General features: G+C 52.9%; 2 protein-coding genes across 6 annotated transcripts in view; one reads left to right on the top strand and one right to left on the bottom strand.

Moving 5' to 3' along the window:
- The window catches only part of NOC2L (NOC2 like nucleolar associated transcriptional repressor), a 46,715-nt gene extending 38,919 nt beyond the window's left edge, over positions 1–7,796 (top strand). Inside the window, exons 18-19 of one of the 2 annotated variants that reach the window (XM_030507690.1) lie at positions 5,460–5,600; positions 7,335–7,796. In XM_030507690.1, the coding sequence (XP_030363550.1) occupies positions 5,460–5,600; positions 7,335–7,477 (284 nt within the window). In that variant the 3' untranslated portion in view covers positions 7,478–7,796. Of the gene's footprint in view, positions 1–5,459; positions 5,601–7,331 lie in introns of both variants that reach the window. The other variant, XM_030507689.1, reaches the window with a different exon arrangement.
- Positions 7,797–8,108: 312 nt separating this feature from the next.
- Positions 8,109–22,035, bottom strand: part of SAMD11 (sterile alpha motif domain containing 11) — a 112,674-nt gene continuing 98,747 nt past the window's right edge. For all 4 annotated transcript variants that reach the window (XM_030507684.1, XM_030507686.1, XM_030507685.1 and 1 more), the window contains 3 exons: positions 15,577–15,701; positions 12,775–12,885; positions 8,109–10,654 (listed from right to left, as the gene is read on the bottom strand). In XM_030507684.1, coding sequence (XP_030363544.1) covers positions 10,406–10,654; positions 12,775–12,885; positions 15,577–15,701 — 485 coding nt within the window. In that variant the 3' untranslated portion in view covers positions 8,109–10,405. The remainder of the gene's footprint in view (positions 10,655–12,774; positions 12,886–15,576; positions 15,702–22,035) is intronic.

The following is a 22,035-nucleotide window of genomic DNA, read 5'->3' as shown; positions in this document are numbered from 1 at the left end:
GAATGCTGAGTTTTCCTGTTTGGAGATTTAACCTATGGATAAAGTCCATGTGCACATGGTAAGGTGTGAGGATAAACCTTGAGACTTAGCACAGAACCAGTGTCTCCCTCGCAGGCATCCTCACAGGAGGAGGAGAAGGTTGGAAAGCTCTTGTTTGATAGCTGGAGGTTGGAGGTAGGTGACCCAGCAAAGAATAGGAGGAGAGTAAGAGTGAACACATGACTGAGAGATCAGTGTGACATCAAAATGAGTTGCTGAGATGGATCCTTGAGGTCTGGGGTTGTCCTGCCTGCTGCATGAGTCGATGCCTTAGAAGAATCCCAGTGGCTTCTGAAAGGGCAGCGATACCTGCAGCTCAGAGGGCAGGATGCTGTGATCCAGGGAAAACCGGCGTCTCTTCCTGTGCCTCCCAGGAACTGACTTTATGTACACTTGAGAGGTTTCTTGGACTGATGGACTTCCAGATACACACTGAGATGCTAATGGGGCAAGTCTGTGATGAATGTACATCCCCTACATGTGCTTGTGCTACCGGTCCATGAGGTTCTTTGGCAGCTTTAAGGGCCTGACATATATTGTGAAGAGAGTGCAGGTGAGGACTGAGGTCCGTGTGATGCCAACAACCTGGTCTGTGTGAGTCCCAGAGCTGTGGTATCCACTCACTGCTGGCCTTGCCATCCAACATTCCAGGGTCAGCTGCCTCTCCATAGCCTTTGTTCCCAGCAGGGTGTTCTCTGGAGGGAGGGAGCAGGCCCTGAAGGCAGCTTCCATCCCAAGGAGCAAGTGTGCTCAGCCCTACCATGGGTGCTGAGGCGCCTGGTGGAGACAGCACTGGGTCTGCACTATAGCACAGGGCGAAGTCCCCTCCGGGCTGTGGTGTGACTCCCCAGTGGGAAAGGGAGAGGGAACAGAGAGGCTGGGAAAAGCTCCTGTGTCTTGGGAGATGCATACAGTGAGCTCTTGTTCTTGCTCCGTGTGGGGTGTGAGATGTTCCCAGCCCTGCTCTGCATTCAGGAACTGCTGCAGGTGGAAGTCAGAGAAACCAATGCTTCAGTCTGCTGCACTTCCCTCTCTTTGTGGCTGTTGTTCTACCCCAGATGCAAGGGCATTTGGGAGGCCCTGGCCTGTGTATTTACTTCTTTACCTGGGAGGTTTGAAGGCGTAACAGTCTCCTCTCTTCAGGTGGGGCAAAAGGAGACTCTGGGGCAGTGGAAGGACTTTGGTTCATCTTGAATCAGCCTCTTACTGCTTCCAGGAGAGACATGTTGAGCAGCTGATAGCAGAGATCTGGGCAGGAAGATAAGATTGCCCTGGATGGACATTCGGGGAGAGGAAAACAAGGAATATAGCTGAGAATGCGCAGTGATGCTGACCTCCTTGACAGGGAGAGACCTGTTCCAAGACAGGTTGGTGCTAGGAAAGTATCTGTGACACTGATGTGTCATGGGGATTTGGGAAGTCCTTCTGACACAACACTACTTCCAGACATGGGCAGGAAGAGATGGAGCTGGTGGGCTATGCCCTCCCTGCTCTGGGAATGGAAGCAGGAGCATGGTTTGGGAATGCCAAGGTTGATGTGGGAAAGAATAGAAGGCTCCTTAGAAAGATCAGCCATACCCAGTGACGTCCACACTCTCCTCAGTAGCAGCAGCACCCAAAACTGTTGAGAGTTCTTACTGGAAAGAGCCAGTTCCAAGGCCCTGGGGATATGTAGGTCTTTGCAAAGAAGGAGAGAGGAAGGGACCACTGGAAAGGAAGGAATTCCCTGCCAGAAAAGTCCTTGCTGGATACTTGTATTGGTTTGTTGCTGTAACTCATCCTCTTGGGCAACCACGTGGGTTAAATCTGTGAGGATGGTTTCCTGGTCTGGTAAATCCTCTTCCCCCTGGTGTCTACTACATAAAAGTCTGGATTTCGGACCCTGCTGCTGGTGCAGCAGCATCCTGGCTCTCTGGTGGGAAGCTGGGTACAGAGGCACAGTGAGGATGGCTCCCATCTCTCCCCAAGCACAGCATTGGGCTTGGCAGAGTTGCCTGTGTTGACAGGATGTTCTTGTGATTAGCAGTTGTTTTGGCCTGTCACATCCCAGACCAAATCCACAAGAGTGGAAACTAGCCTACTAAAAACAGGGAAATCACCCCTTTTCTGTTATTTAGCTGCTGTGCACAGCCCCCCTCACCTTTCCTTTTGATTTACATGAAGTATCGTATCAGGGCAATGTTGATTTGGGTTTACACTGTCCCTAATCCCTATGGAAGAGAGGTCTGGAGGGCAGCTGCAGTTCTTGGGTTAACCATTGCCAGGCAAAACATCTCGTTCATAATCCAACCTGTACCTCGAAGACCTTTGTGTTTCTCAGAGCAGAGCAGGCTTCTGAAGAGGTGTTTCCCATCCCAGACAGGGAGTGAATGAGGGGCTCCCTGTTCTCACAGTTTGCCATTACTCATTCCTGGGATCATCAGCAGGTAGACGATGATCCTGTTGTTTTCCAGCAGCACTTGTGCATTACCTTCCCTTCTGTTCTGGGCAGGTCCACCCCTACCTCTGCCATCCTCAGCTGTGCTGTAGCAGAGAAAGGAGATGGGCTGCATCCAGCCCCAGGCACTGCTGCAGGGAATGGCCATTGGCACTGTGGTGTTCGCAGCTCACACAGCCCTTGGTCCCAGTGTGACACCAGCCCCTCTCTTCTCCCCTTGGGGACCAGGAGCAGCAGCATCCTCCTGGAACAGCATCCCTGGAGCAGGCAAAGAGGGGCCACTGGGACTGCCCTGGAGTTGAACAGGGAGTAGACTAGGTTTCCCAAAGAAGAGGAGGAACTGTGGTATGGGCTGGGAGCAGCTTCAGTGGGTTCCTACGGGGAGAATCAGTGTGGGCATAACATTGTGCCATTGTGGCAGAGAAGAGATTCAGAGCAGCCCTGCAGAAAAGGACTTGGGGGTGTTGGTTGACGAGAAGCTTAACATGAGCCGGCAGTGTGCGCTCGCAGCCCAGAAAGCCAACCGTATCCTGGGCTGCATCAAAAGAAGCGTGACCAGCAGGTCGAAGGAGGTGATCCTGCCCCTCTACTCTGCTCTTGTGAGACCTCACTTGGAGTACTGCGTACAGTTCTGGTGTCCTCAACATAAAAAGGACATGGAGCTGTTGGAGCGAGTCCAGAGGAGGCCACGAGGATGATAAGAGGGCTGGAGCACCTCCCATATGAAGACAGGCTGAGAGAGTTGGGGCTGTTCAGCCTGGAGAAGAGAAGGCTGCGTGGTGACCTCATAGCAGCCTTCCAGTATCTGAAGGGGGTCTACAAGGATGCTGGGGAGGGACTCTTCCTTAGGGACTGTAGTGGTAGGACAAGGCATAATGGGTTCAAACTTAAACAGGGGAAGTTTAGACTAGATATAAGGAAGAAGTTCTTTACAGTGAGGGTGGTGAAGCACTGGAATGGGTTGCCCAGGGAGGTTGTGGATGCTCCATCCCTGGCGGTGTTCAAGGCCAGGTTGGACAGAGCCTTGAGCCACGTGGTTTAGGGCAAGGTGTCCCTGCCCATGGCAGGGGGGTTGGAACTAGATGATCTTAAGGTCCTTTCCAACCCTTACGATTCTATGATTCTATGGATTCCCACAGGGCAGGATGCTTGGAGTGATTCAGAGGTGAAAGCTGGCTTCAGCCTTTGAGTCTTTGTGCTCTTCAGCTCCAGGGCTGTGCTATATCTGCACCCCCTTGCTTGAGCCTCTGCAGGGTCTGAAGAAGGGGGAGAGAATCAAGTCTGCACATTTCAGGCGAGGGCAGAATGAGCTGGGAGATGGGGAGCGTGGATTTGATCCATCAGTGTGTCACTAATGGGGATGGGGAAGCTCATGCATTCCTCTCATTTACCAGCTGACAGATCCCTGGGAGGAAAGGCTCCTGGAAGTTATTGATGGCTCAGAACGAGGTGCTGGGCTGCCTCATCATGAGGCAGTTAAAGGCGAGAAGGGAGCGTGGCTGCAGCATGTCTCCGCGCCGTGGCCGTAATGAGTGCTGTGTCCACATTAGGTGTTGCTGTGCCTCTAATGAACTTGAGCAGCTTTCTTCATTTATCCCTCATGTAATTATATTACAGCAATTTAATGCCAGGGCTATGGAAGGAGAGGTCAGACACTGTCATTTCCGAAGCAGAAGCAGCATGGCTCTTCTCACAGTGGTAAAATTCCTGCTGTGGGCTGGCAGCTTGAGGATCCAGGGGCAGGGTGAGGAGGAAAAGGGGAGCATCCTGAGCATTGTGGTGCTTGCTGATACACTTCTACTTCAGGAGGTGGAGGCTGGAGCTCTGCATAAAGGATGTATATCCTGTGTGTGTGGACATCAGTGGGAGGTAGGAGCTGAGCTGGAGAAGTTCTTAGTGGCCTCTTAGCCTGTGTCCTAGCACAAAGGAATGACCCAAGGGCCCCAAACTCAATCCCTGCCCACATCTGGCCCCCTCTGGGTACTCTCAGATGAGCTGGTAGCTGGATCTGCTGGTGCTGTTGCTGTTTGATGCATGAGAATGTGCCCCTCAGTGTTGCCTGAGCTGCTCAGGTGCCATCAAGGTGCTGTGGTGCAGTGATGTGCTCTGCAGTCCATCTCTGCATGGATGTTGGAGAGCTCTGTCCATGACAGGGACCTTCTGGTCCCTCAGGGGGCAATTGCAGGGAGGCTGCACGCTGGCAGAGCTGATGGATGGGTGATGATGGGGAGCTGGGAATGCTGCAGCCACCTTATTGATGGCTCTGTGTCTGGTTCAGTGAGTAACATAGGTCAGCTGCTGAGGAGGGAGGATGGGGCAAAACATAGGGGCCAAAGAATCACAGTGTGGGAAAGATGTACGGCCAGTTTCCAAGCAGGAGGAGTGAATGAACAGCTTCTTTGTAAGCAAGGGAGGCAGCCTGCAGCACAGAGCTGGGCTTAGCTCAGGGGTGGTGGCTGGAAGGAGACAAGGGGAAGGTTTACAATGATGCCCTGGACCAGACCCGTGTTGTCAGTTACATGTAACTGTGGAGGTGGGGATGTGCAGGCACTGCTTCTCAGTGGAACCAGCCCTCTCTGGTCTCAGCTTTGTGACTTACTCCTTCTCCTTTCCCATGTCTATTCAGTAGCCCATTTCTTCTCATTGTACTCTTCCATCTTGCTGTCCTCGCTTTCATGTCTCTCTGAGCCGGGCAGGCAGGTTCATGGCAGGCTTGGGTGCTGCACCAGTGGTGCTCCATGACAGCAGCAAACCCTGCTGCTGAGGTGATGTGTCTGACTGGGTCCTGGCCTCTAGCACATGGAACACATCCTTCTCTGGGCCTTAGGGCAAGGCTGTTGGAGAGACAGGGTAAATTTCCCCTTTAGTATGACTGTACTCCTGAGGATGAGTGTTGGGATGGTACAACACACACACTTCACATCTACTGCCTGTGTGTGTGCTCCTGTGCTGCTCCTCATCTTGCCATTTACATCACTTGCAGGTAAAGGCAAAGCCAAGCAGGCATCAGATGACAGTTCAGAAGCGAGCAGCGAGGACTATGGTGAGGATGATGATGAAGAAGAAGGAAGGTATGAAATCGAGGAGGATGAGGAAGAATTGGAAGAAGACAGTGACTCGGATGGTGAGTAGAGCAGTTGGGCAGAGGGGAAGGGGCTCTTTTGCACTTTGGGGGCTTCTCTACAAAGGAACCATCTCCTCTGTCCTTGTGCTGCTGTTCTGAGCTGCAGGGTGTCAGGAGGGACTTTTACACACAGTTTACACACACACGGCCTGGACAGAGAGACCTGAGTTGATCCTGAGAGGAGAATGAAAGGGTTAAGGTCTTTGCAGGCCTTGCTCCACCAACCCACGAGCCCCTTTCATCTCTTCTCAGGAGCCTCCTGCAGAGAGGCTCAAACAAGCTCTTGAAGTACAGCCCACCCCAACAGGGTACAGAGCTTTGCTTCAAGGCTCTCTGCAGCTTACACCGCCATGGGGGTGGAGGGGGCACTTCTCATCTGAGCAGTGCCTGGGGTATGGGTAACCCTTTGGTTGCTGCTTCTCAGCAGCTCCTCGCAGGATAGGACTGGTAGGAGACCTTGCCCAAGTCCTGCTCCATCTGAGGGTTCTGTGCTGAGGCAGAGCAGCTCCACGCTCTCTTGCCCCTGTCTGCCAAGTCCCTGTGCTGAGCTGGCAGACACAACCTGGCCCTGCCAAGGGTGTTCTTTTGCTGGGCTTTGTGTGCCACTTCCTTCACCCTTTGTATTAGAGCAGCAAAGCCTCTGCTCCTCAGCGTGCCATGGGCCGTGGGGAACAGCCACAAAAGCTGCTCTGTGCAGCCTGGCTTTACTAGTTTGGGGAGCAGGGAGAGCAGGAAGGGGGAAAGAGGCCAAGTGAGAGCAAAATGTGCCTGATTTAGCATGGCAGATGGCTGTGGCTTGGCACGCACGCCCGAACCTCGGCGCCGAGAATAGATGGGTATTTGATGCATGTTCTGACAATGCTGTGAAGTATCAAGAGGAAAAGTTCTTCCTCTCTGCCTATTGGAGTACTCAGAAGGAAAAGCACCAAGGAATGGGGTCTGGGGGCAGCAGGACCTCTGAGCCTCCCTTCTGCCAGCCCCAATGCAGCTTTAGAGCCAGCTCCTGAGTCTCCTTGTGCCTGGGTACCCCCGATGTAGCTGCAGTGACATTGCAGCCCGGGCACTCCCGACCTGTGGCACTTTTCCAGCCGTCCATCAGGCTGGGATGGGGCAGATCCGCCCTTCCCAAGTCTCAAGCTGTGTGTGCTGAGTGTTTCTGGTGTGTTTGTCACCAACACCCCCATGCGTGCAGCCTGGTCGGGCAGTGAAACAGCGAGGAGCTGGTGTCCATGACAGCTTCCCACCCTCCAGCAGGCCAGAGCCTGAGGGGAGAGCTCTGCACATGCTCCCAGTGGAATGAGAGGGAAGGACACTGGGAATGGGGACATGGACAGTCCCTAGAGACCAGTTTTCACTTGTGCTCCCCACTATTGAAGCATCATTTCAGAAAGGAGGGAGCGTGGGGTTAGTTTTACATTGGGAGGCTGTTCCCTAGGACAGCTCCTTTCTTGCAGCCCTTCATTCCCAGCCTGGCACCTCGAGCGAGGAAGACTGACCTGAGCCATGAGGGGTGAAGGTTTGGAAGCACTCGTGTTCCCCCTGGATCTTTCTTTGTGTCCCTGCCCCAGGCACAGCAGTTACTCAGGTCTCCTATCACTCCCTGCAGCGCTCTCCTCCCGCTCCCTGGGAGCTGCAGTGGCACCAATCCATTAATGAGGATCTGGGATTACTTAGCAATGGGTTGTCCTGCTCCCAGTGCAGCAGGATTGACACCTCTCACTCTTTCCACAGCAGAGGAAGGCCGGGAAGGTGCCCGTGTTCCACAGGGATCACAGCAGAGGAGCCGCACCAGGGGGATGTCCCGCGCTGACCTGGAGCTGCTGGCACAGGGAGACGAGGACATTGTGGAGGATTTGGCTTTCTCCGATGACGACTGAGCCCCCTGTGAGCTGCTGGTGCCACAGCACCCACCCTTCAGCACCCACAGCTGGTTCTTAGAGCCCTGGTAAGAGCTGGGAGGGTGGGCAGCCAGCCCAAGGTGCCACCAAGGACTTGGCAGTGACACAGCAGAGGCGCTGCTTGGACTTTAAAGCTGTTTTCTACCAGTTCTGTTTTTGATAACAGTGAAATTGTGGCCACATCCAGGCCAGTAAAACTGCTCAGCACAGGTAATAAACTGCCCTCATTAAAATCTGCTGCTTTCAATAGCACAGGGTTCAGTTTCAGCTCCTGGAACATGAGCCAAGGGAAGTACAAGTTCTTTTGTCTAAGGGTCCTCCTGTGTGTGTCCTCCCCTTTCACCCCATATTTTGCTCTTGGGCCCTCCCCAAACCTTCCCTGTTGCCAAGAAGGTCTTAAGGCTGCAGAGAGTGTTTCAGAGCTTTGTGTCTTCCCTGCAAATGGGAGCCTTTAGCAGTAACATCAGAAGCAACTGAACTGGTTGTAAGTATGCTAAAGAGGTGACTTTAAGTGCCTTAAGATAGGGGGGAGTCCTGATGGGAGGTTGTACAGGCAGGAAGGGGTAAGAAGAGACAAAACTACTAACATAGGAACCATACTTTCATTTTATGATGGCTGTTGGATTTGTTTAGCACAACCAAGGACCAAATCTGAGCCTGTGCTTTGTACCAGACCTACTGTTATCCCCAGTGACATAAAAATCACCTTCTAGAGCCAGTTCCAGCTGCTGCTGAACGCGTTTGTTCTGGTCCTGCAATCAGCAGGGATGACTGCAGGTGCTCTGGGCATCCAACCACTGCATCAACTGGGAAGCTTCTAGATGCAGCTCGTGCTGTGTATCCCTGGAGGAATGGTGCTTATCAGAGGCCACTGTGTAGCTCAGGCTGGGTAAGGGCAATAGAACCAGCTTCTCTCTGCAGACCAGTTTGCTGCTGCCTGTCCTACAGTGAGTGCTGCTCCTCTCCTGCTTCTAGACACCAGGTAACCACCACTGTAGTGTGGTGGGGTGGGGTGTTTGCTTCACTTAGTGCTTTGGAGCTTAGCAGCAGGAATAGGGATGGAGAAGGCTGCTTTTCCCATGTGCAGTTACAGTAATCACTACACATACACCCAGCTGCCCTCAGTCCTGGAAGGGGGGAGGAAATAACCTCAGAAATGGGTAAGCTGTGTTTTATTATCATCATTATTGTCATTGTTATTATCATTTATAGCCCACTCTGAGAGGGACAAAGCATCTGCTGCTTCATTAGGAGCTCTGGAGCGCTCAAGACTGAGGTTCCCTATGGCTGGTAAAGCCTCTGTCTTCAGGCTGTTACACATGGGAGCTGACTGCACAGATGAGGCCCTAACTATAAGCAAATGGTCTCTAACTTACCTTTTCTTCCAAGAGAGAAAGGAGTTGTTGTTCCTCCTCCCTCTAACTTAGTGGCAAGGTGAAGAACCAACCCTCAGCCTGGCTTTAGGCCAGAAATGCAGCAGCTCCAACACACAGAGAGTTACCACCACCAGCAGCAGGGTACACACAGTGAAAGAGAGGAGACTTCTTGGGTAAAGAACCACGTACAAGGAGCTCAGGTACCGTTTGTAAATTAAGTGTTTCTTCTTTTTTATTTAAATTGATTGCTGGAAAGCGTTTGTATGGTGATGTGATGGGTAATGACTTGTTGGTTTTTACAATAGAAAGAAGCTAATGTACCACCAAGCTAAGTTTGGTAAGAAAAGAACGGTAGCACGTGCAACCTTGAAACAGAACAGGGGAGGGGGAGCAGAGAGAAAAGTACCACATGTGATTGTTGTTCACAACTGTACAAGTCACAGGAGGGCACCCCCAGGAGTTACCATCTCATTCACAGTAGTAAAAACTCTTCCTTACCCATTGGTTTTAGCCTGACCCCCCCCACTCCCAGCATCCCTCCCCTCCTCTGGGAACGCACCGGTACCTGTCTCATGGTCCACAGCAGGCCAGAATGTGCAACTACATCCACCTCTGTAACAAGGCTTGAAAACAGAACCAAAACAACCCGAGGAACAAAAGAAACCCCCCCACCCCAAATGTAGAAATGAGTCTGTTGTACATGAGAGGGAGGCCGGGGGCCACGCTGCAGCGGGGCCTGTGCCCCTTCAGCCCACCAGAGCACACGCTTGTTGGGTGTTCTCTTTACAGCCAAGCATCGAATGGGCCAAAATGAGCAGCTCTGCAGGGCTGGAGCAGGGGCAGAGCCTGTTCTCTGTGTGCCAGGGAGGGGGGCAGCCCCCAGGCTGTGCCGTACCATCCACTCCAAAGTAAACATGGACCGGAACTTGCCTTTGAGTTTTAGTTCTTCTTTGTTTTTGGCTGTCTTTGGTATTGGTTCAAAGTTGCTAAGAGATGCATAGACACCTGAATGAGGAACTGAGTCCCGTTTCCAGGGAGGAGGAGCTCGTTGGGAAGGTGGGTGGTTTCGTTTCTCATGATGGGGTTTTCTGCTCAGGGGTGCTGAGTACCATTGGGAGGAGCAGTTGCCTCTTCCCTTCCCTGTTTGGAGCCACCCAGAAGTTCCTGAAAGCCGTGTTTCTTTGAAGGCAAAGTGTTCATTCCCTGTCCACGGCTCTGGGGAGCGAGAAGGGGTGTGAAGGGGAATGGGAAACGCTGCTGCCATCCTCTAGACTCACTCTCTCTTCACTCGCGTTGTCTCAGTACATCTTTGGATAGTTTCATTCCTTCTCTTTTTAGTCTGTAAAACTCGGGAGTGTGTTGGGGTTTTCTTCCCCCCCCGCCCCAACCAAAAAGCAAATAACTAACCCCCTCCCTTCCTCACCCCTGTGTCTCACACTGCTGAGGGGAGGCTTCTCCTGGCCTCAAAATGCTCTTTACCTTCGCTTTGCTCAATGACCTCAGTCCCAGGCCACCAGGAGCTGCCCTGCAGTTAGGACGGAGGCTTCGTGGTGTCGCTGAGCCCGGCCATGACGCTGGGGGTCCCGTTCTCCTGCTTCGGGGACACGCGGCTGGCGGAGGGGAGGCCGCTGAAGGGGGAGGCCACGCTGCCCGTGGAGGACGGCCGCAGGTCCGTGGCTGGGGGCAGCTCCCGCTCCGGGGGGCGCAGGCCGGGAGGTTGCAGTGGGAAGGCCATGGGGAAGCCAGCCATGTACAGCACCCTGCCCACCCTCTTGGCCACCTGTGGGGAGAAGGGGGCAAAAAGGGGTGAGAAGAGGCAAAAATGGTCTGCAGAAACACATAAAAGCTGCATTTTGAGGCAGCAAACCCAGGTTCTGTGCTCCAGACAGAATCCTGGAATCATAGACTGGTTTGGGTTGGAAGGGTCCTTAAGATCATCTAGTTCCTTCTATCTAACCTGAACTTCCCCTGTTTCGGTTAAAACCCATCACCCCTTGTCCTATTGCTGCAGTCCCTGATGAAGAGTCCCTCTCCAGCATCCCCGTAGCCCCCTTCAGATATTGGAAAGCTGAAAGAAGAGGAGATGGGTTACATAGAATGGTGACCAAACACACTATGTCCATGTCTAAAGAGCAGGAATTGCTCTAAAGAGGGGAGCTGGAGGAACAGGGGAGGGGGAAATACTGGCTGCAGGGTGGCTGCTGTTCCTGCGCAGGAAGCTGTAAGCCTGCAGCCTCTCCCTTCTCCTGCAGCACCAAAGGAAACCCTCCTGCAGCAGTTCTCACCTCCCAGCGAGGGCCAAAGGCCCCCCAGTGTTCCAGCACCTACAACAGCTGCTTCCCATTTCAACTGGAACGAAAACACAGGCTTGTGTTCAAACCAGACAACTGCCACATTATTCAGTTAGCAACAGTGGGGCTTTGCTCCCCACTTACACACAGACACCCCCCCAGACATGCCTTATTATAGACCTTTAAACACTATTGATTAAATGGAAGCAGGGTTTTTCTCCTTTCAGCCCATATCTCATGTTCCCCCCCCTCTAAATCCCATCTAAGCACGGCTGTGAGCTATTTGGCCTCCTCTGTTTTGTAAGAACCAGCAGAGTTTTATTTCCTCCTGAATTGACCCACAGGGAACAATTGCCCACAGAACCTTTTTATTAGACCCCTCATAAACAGTGAGGGCTGTAGGGAAAGTAGTAAAGTTGCTCTTATTGTTTTAACATAATGTAATGAATGTGTAAGCTTGTGGCTTAGGGAGGCTCTGCCAGAGCAGTGGGTGTGCAACCCATGGATGTGCGCACGCATGTGGCTGTCACAGCCATGGCCATGACACAATTCCCAAGGGAAGGCACTGGAATAGCCTGTTCTTGACGTGTCAGAAGCTATTTTGTGAGCATTAAATGGAGAAATAAAGAAGTAGGTGGAGATGTTGTTCTGGATTTGAGGCCAACCAAGGCAGCTGAAATGGGAATCACCATGAGTGCAGGAGAATGGCAAAGCAGTTTTATGGAAGCAGAGATTTCTACAGGCAGAGACTTGGGAACCAAGTCATTGACAAGGAAAAGGGTGTTTTAAGAAGAAACATCAAGGGGCAAAACAGCAAATGAGTGTGTTGAGGAGGAAATACAGTCCCCTGAAATAAAGGACAAACACAACTAATGCAAGTTCTATATCCTGTGTGTCAGTGTATGAGCAGCACAAGCTGGGGGTGTTTGGGGGGCACGGCCCATCAGCAAGACCAGTAAGTGTGACCAGTAAGAGAGAAAACAGAGTCTACGACTGGCCCAGCAGAGAAGGGAAAGAGCTGGTCCATTACTCACTGCGGAGGGAAAGTAACAACAGATGATGCTGAGAGATGTGAAATGCATTTGTGCTTCAAGCCTCACTCGAAAGAACCAAAAGAGCCACCTTGTTACATAGAAAAGGAGCAGCAGAAGGATTTGGGTCCAGTCTAGAAAAGAGCTGGTTCCTGAGATGGCTTTACCCAGCTCTTCAGGTACTCTCAGATGACTGGTTTCAGGTTCACCCAATTCAAAAGCATCTCCTTCCCTCACCTGCCTGCAGGTTTCCTCCTTTCCTGGCAGTATTTGTGGGAACATCCCAATGTATTTTTACCAACAGGAGCTGGACCAGTGTAGGAATTTCCCACTTCACCCTGTTCCTCCCTCCCACCACTTATCCTGAGCTATTTCCTTCCCCCGGCCTCTGACTACCATCACGTGAGAGCTGAGGAGATGGAACATTCTGGAGTGTTGAAACCAGAATTGCAAAGAAATAAATGAACAATTATTGCTTAATAAATTATATTCAATAAATGAGGTCTCTTGACAGCCCTTTTCTGGTTAGGTACAACTTTGAACCGTGCCACTTGCTCCTACATAGGAAACAGTCCTACCTGTGACCTGATCTTCAGTGCAGGTCCTAGTTTCAGCCCCATGTTGTTCAGTAAGTGCTCTTCCGTCAGGAGGGGCAGGGTCTCCCCATCAATAGCCTGCTCTCGGAATACCTGGAAGCAACCAGAACACAAATCCAGGCTTAGGAATGCCACTGAGGTGTTTGATGCTTGTGTCTTGCCCTTGCACAGGAAGGTGCTGTGGAAAAGGTGGCGTAGGTTGGCATTGCTACATGAGAGGTAGGAACAATCCTGTATCCACAGCCAGGAGCCAGCGGGTGAAAGGAGACGCGTGTGGGAATGGAAATTGGGGCTGATTGGGCCAGTTTAGATAAAGCAATACTTTATTTTTATGGTATGATGGGGCAGGAAGTATCATCCCCAGGTTTGGCCACCTTCCTTTTCCCCAGCACTAACAGTGACATGGACTAATAAACATCCCAGTGCTGCTGAGGTAGCCCAGTGGTACCACTAAACACAGTGTGATTCTACATGAAGTTCACACACTGGCAGTCTCTTACCCCTCTCCTTATTCATGGAGTGAAGCAGAAGCTGGTGATGTGCAAACCTGTACTCACAGCAATGACAGCAGGGCTGGAATAACCCCATGAACAGCAGTTTCCTGTGCCCCCATTCCAGCCATGCAAAACTGCACCATCTTAACACACTTAAAGACAGAAAAGCAACCACTGTGTTTTGCCTCCATTTCCAATGACAGGGTCATGCAAGAGTTTTCAGCCTTATAGGGACTGTGTAATAAAGGTTAAGGTCTGGCTATTGCTCCATTCTTCATGCACAGAGCAGGGCTACACTTACACCAGCCTCCCCGGGGTGTTTACTCTGCATGTATGGGCTGGATACTTGATGAGTAAACTGCCACCACTGTGTAATGCAGGCAGCAGGTCCCCTCAGTGTGGGAGATGTCAGCCAGAGGCCTGGTTTTCCCTACTAAACCCACCTCCACGGTGTATTTTCACACCCCAGCTCATACTGGATGCTCCTCCAGATGAACTGTGTGGGGCAATGCCTTATGCATGGTGTAAGGAACGGGTTTTAATTCACTCTAATGGCTTCTTTGTCAGCAGCAGCCCATGGCTGTCCCTTTGGAGGGTGGCACTGGCTGTTAGAGCCGAGGCAGCTGAGCTGCTGCAAGTGGTTTTGATTGCTGGGCTCCAGCATAAAGCTGCTCAGGACTGCAGCACGTGGTTCTGCTCTCTGCCCTCGCAGAACTAACTTTTACTGTACCAATTTACTTTCCTCCCTCTGCAGCCAACGTGGGCTGGGAGCCAAAAGCCTCCCTTTGCACAGCACTGAAACCCTCCACAAGAAGCCTTGTAACTTAAGCATCCCCTTGGGTGTCCCACGGGGCCTGATCCACTGCAGGGACAAAGCTGAGCGCTGCTGAGGGCTGAAATCAGGCACAACCACTGGTTTTTGCTGAAGCTTCCCTGTTTGGCTGAACCGTGTCTCGATGCACAGCACAGCACCAGCCTCTTGCTGGTTTTCCTGGCAGGAATAGCCTGCAGAGCAGTGCCAGACCTCCCCGGCACTGTGGTTTTGGAGAGGAGATCACAGGCAGCTCGGAGCTGCGTCACCCCTCAACACTGGCATTTTCACACAGTAAAAACCTGCTCAGCACATCACCATAGTGCATAAAAACACAGCACCCCTTCAGCCATGCACCCCCCATGTAACACAGCTCGGCCACGACAGGAGCCTGGTTACAGCAGCTCCCACTCTCATCAAACATGGTGTGTGCAATGCACTGAGATTGCTGAACCTTTGTCTCAGCGAGGTATTGATTTCTTCCCCACCACTCCACCAGAGCTGGCAACGGAGGTGGAAATGGATGAGCCTCCTGCAAGGTGGCTCTGGTAAATAGACAAGCCTAATAGGGAAGCTTCCAGGCAACTCTTGATCTTCATTCCCCAGCGCAGGAATGCAGACAAAGCGCAATGCCACTGGGGCAGGAGCACACTGAGGTGGGGGTAACAGAGAATCAGAGCAGATACGTGCTTTGTATGCGTGTGTTTTGGTTTTAGAGCCTTTTGACTGAGCTTTCTTCGATACCCATCTCCTTTATCAGCCCCACTAAACCCAGCTCCTGAACCCTGCTCCACACACACAGACCTGCTGCTTCTCATTCGCATCAACACCCATCCATCCACCATCCTTTTTAACCAGTGTCCCTTCCCTCCCCTTCCCCACAGTCGGAACCTGCCCCTTCTCTCTCCCACACACACAGAGTCACCCTGATGCACTCCCAAGCACAACCCAAATATCTCTGTTGTTCCTCTTGGGGAATGTGACATGTACCCATCTCTGTCATAAGCATTTGCTTTCCTAAGTGCTGCCTCTCACCTGCATGCACAGCTCTTTGCTCCACAGAAGCACTGGGTTTACAGGTGGTTTTAACAAAGAACTTCTGCCTAAAAGCTCATCTCAATCTCCCCTCTGTCAGTTTAAACCCATTCCCCCTTGTCCTGTCACTACATGCCCTTGTAAAAAGCATGGAAGCAGGATGCTGAGCTCTACCCTCAGAATGGCTGGGGCAGGCGTTCAGCAATGACCAACCCTTGTCCCTACTCCATCCCCTCCCACTGCCCTGGCTTTATTGCCATCCATCTGCAAGGTCCATCACACACCTTCTCAGGATCTTCACTGCCGGCAAGCAGCTATTTAACAAGGCACTAGGAAAGTGGCTCCGACATAGACCTTCTCCGAGGTGGGACAGTGCAAGTAAAACAGGGAGAGAGCAAGGGCTTGAAGGGAGGACGTTCCTCCTGAGGCTGTGAAGAGCTTTACCTGAGTGTACTCGGTGCAGCCAGACAAGTTGGACACAAAGCTGCACACATCCTCCACCGTCCATTTGCTGATGTCTTCCAGCGCGGGGCTTTCCTCACCATCCAGAAACAGACCTCCCATGGTGCCTGGATTGTTTGGAGTCAGGGGGGGTAGGAAGGACGGGAGGAGAAAGAAACATAAATCATTCAAATCCCACCCGGACAACAACCCGCCTGCGATGTGAATATGTTTCTCTAGCCACACATTCATCTTTAATGACCTGTCAATTAAAGCACTGGGCAGGGTCAATTCATAGGCCTCTTCCTCCTGGAGGTCCCCAGCTTGGAAAAGGAGGGGGGTAAGGGAAAGGGAAAAAAAAAGCCCTGGCTAATGCATTTCATGTGTTTAATGTTCTTCAGCTGTGGGGAAGAAATAGGGGGAAGGGAGAGGAAAGAAACAACCCTCAAGGAGTGTTTCTCCACACGCACCGCAAAGCGGAAAGCTCTGCCTGCCCTGTGGGCTGCTTTCCCCAGCCCTCCTCCTGGCGACGTGCTCCGCATGGGAACAGGCCCCGGCACCTCTCCCTGGTGGCCACTGCCTTGCCGGAGCCTCAGTCACCCGAGGACAGCTCGCTCTTTCCAAAGGCTCATTTTCAATCCAGCCCAGCCTGAAGCATCCATCGGATCGGCTGCCTCGGAGCGCGGAGCCGGGTGATGGGTGACGGGATGACCCCCGCCAGCCCCCGGGACACTCCGGAGACAGCCCAGCTCCGTTCGAGCCCGTGTGTCAATACTCTGCAACGCAACAGCGGTTCAGGTCCCAGCCCTGTCAGCACAGACGGAGGTGATGGGTTCCAAAGCAGAGGAAGAGCCTCCTCCAGCCCTGTATCCGCAGTGCCTGACAGCACGGGATGGGCTGGAGCTGAGACAGGAGCCAAAGGAGAGGCACAGAGAGTAAGAAACCCCAGGCAGGTAACTCCTACCTATTCTAGTGTGTAACAGGGAAAATGCAACAACAAGTAATGAAAAAACCGAGTTCTAGAAGACACCACTTCATAGGGGAGGAATAAAAGGTGCTGTTAACCTGCGGAACTCACTGCTGCATGATATCGTTCAGACCAAGGGATCAAGAGGACATTCACAGGGATGTGAACATCCATGATTACAGTGGATAGAAAAAGAGTTTATGAGGGGTATAAACTGTTGGGCTTTGAGGCATGAAGCAAGAGATTGGCATAAAAAGTACTTCTCCCAGGGGTCTATCACGCCAAAATTATCTGTCCTGTAAACTTAAGGTCTGACCAGCACCATGGATGTGACCCCTTTGCTGCAACTCCCCTCCTTGGCTCCTGTCCACAGCAGGTCGGATGTCAGATACAGGCTTCTGCAAGTAATGACAAGATAAAGTGGGATGCAATGAAAGCCTGGTGGGAAGCACAAGCCCAGAGAACAAGCGTTCCCTAGGGAATGCACCAGGTCAGAGGGAAGAGGCACAGAAAGAGCAAACGGCAAAGCCACGCGCCGAGCCTCCACTTGTTGGCAAAGCCACGAGCACATTCCAAGGGAACAGGAAAAGGACAGGATTTACACAGGAAGTTATCATGCCAATAAGATGCTTCTGAACCACGAGCAGCCTGCGCCAGCCGCACTCAGACACCGGGTAATCATTTCCACTATGTTTCCGCTCCCGACTTCCCGCTTCCCTTCCCAACCTCCGCACTGTTCCTGTAGCAGCACCACCACATCCCTCCTCCCTCCTCTCAGGGAAGGAGATGGCAACGTCTGCTTCAACCCCAACTGCAGCTCACCCTGTGCAGCCGACGGGCATTCCCAGTGCAAACAGACCCGTGCCAGCTCCAGTGCCAGCACATTTTGACTGGAGCCGTGTGGAGAGACAGGAGCCATCTCCGGGCTGCTGCCTCTACCTGTCCCTTTGGGGTAGGGATGGGGCTGCCCCTCTCCCCATTCCTTGGGGACTCAGCCGCATCTCTCTAGACCTCCCTTCTTACCAGCCCAGGACCTCAGGGTGGGCAGGGAAATCCCCTATCACACATCCTTCACATCCTTAGTCCCAACCACACTCTTCCCTTCCTGCAGGAAGCCCTCTCCTCTCCAGCACAAGGACCAGGCTCCACTCGCTGCTCCCCGGGACAGCTCTACCCAGCCACAACACACCAATTCCCCCTTCCTGGCCACCCTGTGTCCCACTGGAGGCCAGGCAGCTCCTCACTCCCTTCACTCCTTCTCTTTCCAGCCTGAAAAGGCTTCCAATGTCTGTGTGTGTTAACAGCCATAGGGAACGACTGTCTCTCTGTGAGCTCGGCGCCTGTCACTGCCAAAGAGGCAGCGAGCGCTTCCCTTCTCCTCGCCACCCTCAGCTCCCAGACAGACAGATGGACACGAGCCCTCATTCCCATCCCATTTTCCAGGAGACAAACTCCCAGCTGCTTGTGCTAAAACCCACAAAGCGCTCAAATGGCTGAGGGCTTTTTTCCCCTTTATTCGCCCTTTCGGGGGTGGGTTTTTCTTTCCCCGGGAGAAATTCTCCTCCTTCTCCTTTTGGGAAGGGTGGCTGCAGCTTGGGAAATAGAGGAAGTGCAACTGAACTCAATTATTCCAGGCACAGTCAATGCTCGGGCGAGACACCTCCATCTGCAGCCAGAGCGGGTGTCTCTGAGGGGATCTGCCTGTAACAGCCAACTGCTTTCAAATGAGGTACTTCCTTATTCCAAAAGCCAGCCAAGGATTGAATTGCAGCAACGCAGTGCTTGGGAATGAGTTCTCCAGCCAGGGCCATCCTCAGGGTTTCAGCTCAGCCTGGTCAGTGCCCACCAGAGATTCAGCCCAGATGCCTCCTTCACAACTGGCAGGGATGCAGGGAAAGGCATAAAGCTTCCCTGTGGTCCCTCTCCCTCACGCGTGCCGGCAGCCCATGAGCTGCACCACATCCAGGATCATTCCCAGGGTTCCCGACACTGCCCCAGAGCTGGGATAGCAACTGCTTCTCTTACACAAGCCTCTCTCCTCTGTGGTTTTCTCTCCTTTGTCTCTGCGCCCCCAGAAGGGGAGGGAGAGGTCATGATGCACACAGAGATGCACACAGTGAGCCTGCTGTGGCCAGGGCTGAGGACCAGACAGCCCCTCTGTATGGGAACCAGGAATATTTTCCACATACCCACACACAGAGAAATAGAACACAGCCAAAATATTTATCTCAGAGTTCCCATTTGTAGCAGGGAAACAGGGACTGAGTGGTGGAAATATTCTTGGGAGGGGGAAGGTAAATGCCAGTACCTTGGGTTCTGGCCTGGGGAATGAGTGATTTCTGTGGCACAGAACTTGAAAGCAAGAGGGTGGGAACCTATCTGCACTGAAGTTAGTGGTGAAACACCCCTATTCCCTGCAGAAAAGCCCCAAATCTCACATGACTGCAGAAGAGCTCAGCCCTTAATAGCTCCAAAGACTCAGCCACCATCCTGTGTACTCAGCACCCCTCAAGTCCAGGTTGTGGAGCCTCAGGTGTCCATTTGTTCCCACAATCTGAAGCCACCAGATGCAGGAATAACCCCAGGAAGGCTGCCCAAAGTGAATGCCCCATCCCTGCAGTGTTCAAGGCCAGGTTGGACACAGGGGCTTGGAGCAACCTGCTCTAGTGGAAGGCGTCTCTGCCTGCAGCAGGGGTTGGAACTGGGTGAGCTTTAAGGTCCCTTCAACCCAAACCAGGCTGTTATTCTATGATTACACTGGTCCCTCTGGCCTCAGCTTGTATCTAATCTGCAACTAGCACAGAACCAGCACCCAATCACTGGTCCTTCCAAACTCTGAAGTCCCTGGAGCAGAAGAGCTCTTGTCCTTCCTCACCAGGAAGACACAGCACCGTCCGCTCCATCTCTGTGCGTGGCTGCACCACTCACCTCTGCTCTGGCAGCCCGGAGAATGATAACAAATAGGTGCCAAGCAGCTGGAAGGGATGCACCTTCTATTCTAATAATGACATGTCACTGGCTCCTGCTGGACTCCGAGGATGCAGAAAGGGCAACATCCATTCCCTGCCAGGCCTCCTGTGTCTGGCTCTGTGATAAATGATGGTCTGAGGGACTGGTAATGGATTATGGAGCATTTCACCAGATGGGGCCCAGCGTGGAGGGACTGAAAAGCATCCATCGTCCCAGGCCAGTGTCTTGTAGCCAGGTGCCTATGTAAAAGCCCTCACCACCCATGCTGCAACCCATTTATAACTTCCCTCCCTCCTCCTGATACCCAGCTGCTCCAGAAGAGAAGCTAAAGGCTGAGCAGGTCAGGGAAAGCAATCCTGTCCATCCCAGGAAGGGAAACCTGTTGTGAATCCAGCATGCAGACATGGGAGCTTTTACTCCTGGCTTCACAGGAGACATTCAGGTGCCAACTGGGAAATCAGTGCACAAAGCAAACCAGCCCACCTCTGGGTTTAATCAGCTTTGCTACCACTCTGTAACCCCTCTCCCTGCGCATGCCCCCCCTCCTTCCCTCACACTCGGGTCATGGAGCAGCGCTGGAAGGCTTGTGTTAATTGCTCTCCAGACTATGGATCGATAGGAGGATTTTAGCCTCCTGCACACTCCATCCTTCACCTTTTCCAAAGGACGGGGCTGGAGGAGGGTGGTGGGAGGAGGAAGGGAAGGAGGCTGCTGAAACCTCCCCGAGATGAGGTCATGCAGCAGCAGCCAGATCCCTGCAAGGCAGCTCAGGGAATCGACCCGCCTCTGCCTGCCTCATCGATAGCCATCCCAGTAGGGACAGCAAACAGCTCTGTGCCTCCAGTGGAGGAGCCTCCCCTTGCTGGGAAGCCAGAGGCACTGCCTGGGACTCAGAGGTCGTTTTCAACCAGCCCCTTCCCTCCTTTCCTCCCTCTGGCTGTTCCTTTTGGCTTCCCACGTTACCTGCCTTGCTTAGGTGGTTACTTTATAATGCCCAGTGTACAGCATGTCATGACCATCCAGGCCAGAAGAGCAGTCCTTGTGCAAAAGAAGTCCTTGTTCAGGCTGGAGAAGAGAAGGCTCCAGGGAGACCTTGTAACAGTCTTCCAATGCCTAAAGGGACTACAAGTAACCTGGAGAGGGGCTTTGGACAAGGGCCTGGAGGGACAGGACAAGGGGAATGGCTTTAACCTGCCAGAGGGGAGATTGAGATGAGCTCTGAGGCAGAAGCTCTTCCCTGTGAGGGTGCTGAGGCGCTGGCACAGGGTGCCCAGAGAAGCTGTGGCTGCCCCATCCCTGGCAGTGTTCAAGGCCAGGTTGGACACAGGGGCTTGGAGCAACCTGCTCTAGTGGAAGGTGTCCCTGCCCGTGGCAGGGGGTTGGGACTGGATGAGCTTTAAGGTCCCTTCCAACCCCAACCAGGCTGGAGTTCTACAATTCTATGAAACAAGGACTATGGAAACGGCACTGGGGGAGAGGTGGGTGCAGTTCTATCTGTCTTCACGTGGTTTGTGTTCCCAAAGGCCACAGTAACACATTTTTCAGTGACGCCCATTACCCCAGCACACCCCATGATCCCCACAGCATTTGGATCAATCCAGCCCTCAATATTCCAGCTACTGAACTCCCAGCTCCCTCTCAACCTGCTCTGCTGCATCCCACAAGTGCCCTGTCCTCCCAAGGCTGTTCCAGGCGAGAGCTTGTCCTGCGGAGTCGCACAGTGCCTAAATTCACTGATGTCCCATGAATATTAACACGTGAAGCTGGCTGAAAGCAAAAGAGCCCTCAGGAAAAGACCTACAGCCCTGGAACAGGCTCCACAAATCAGAAGTGCCTGGAAACCGGGCAGTGAAACACAGCCCTGATCTTCGCCGAGGCCTCGAGACACAATCCTGATATAAATTTGAATGTGATAATAAATGGCCTATTACAGTAACTCCTGCATGGCTGGGGGAGGGAGCAACCCCATCCACCACGCCGGCCTCCCTGCGGAGCCTCACGCGAGCGCCGAGCACCGCGGGGCCGTGCCTTTCCCTCTGGAATGCCAGGAGAAAAGGGCTCCTGCGAGGAAGCCTCGGCAGCCCAAGGCAGCCGGAATATTTATCACGTTGGCCACCTGCCTGTCAGAGGAAAATCGCTTCCTCCTTCCTGGTTGGAAGGCAGCTCTAATGAGTGATGGGCAGCCGCCTTCACAACAGCGGCAGCTCTTTGCATGGGGAACAGGCAGCCCCAGCGACCCACATGCTGTGCTCCCCCCTTCTTCTCTCCCTCCTCCCTCTGGCAGGAGGTCCCACCTCCTGCTAATTGCTCAGCCAAGTAATTAGCTGAGGCAGATTCTGGCTCCTGGCTAGACCAGGGGCAGACCAGCTACCACAGTCTGAAACCCTGCTTTGTACCACATATACTCACCATTCCCTTCTTGGCTGCCCATCTCCACAGCCCAAGGCACTGCTCGGTGGGGACCAGAGACCAGCCATGACTTCCCTGCCTGCCTGTCCCATCCAACAGGCACTGATCCAGCCATA

Source organism: Strigops habroptila, chromosome 16, assembly GCF_004027225.2.
Source record: "Strigops habroptila isolate Jane chromosome 16, bStrHab1.2.pri, whole genome shotgun sequence".
Lineage (NCBI taxonomy): Eukaryota > Metazoa > Chordata > Aves > Psittaciformes > Psittacidae > Strigops > Strigops habroptila.
The sequence above is the reverse complement of the archived record's forward strand: the minus strand, read 5'-3'. Positions and strand labels throughout refer to the sequence as shown.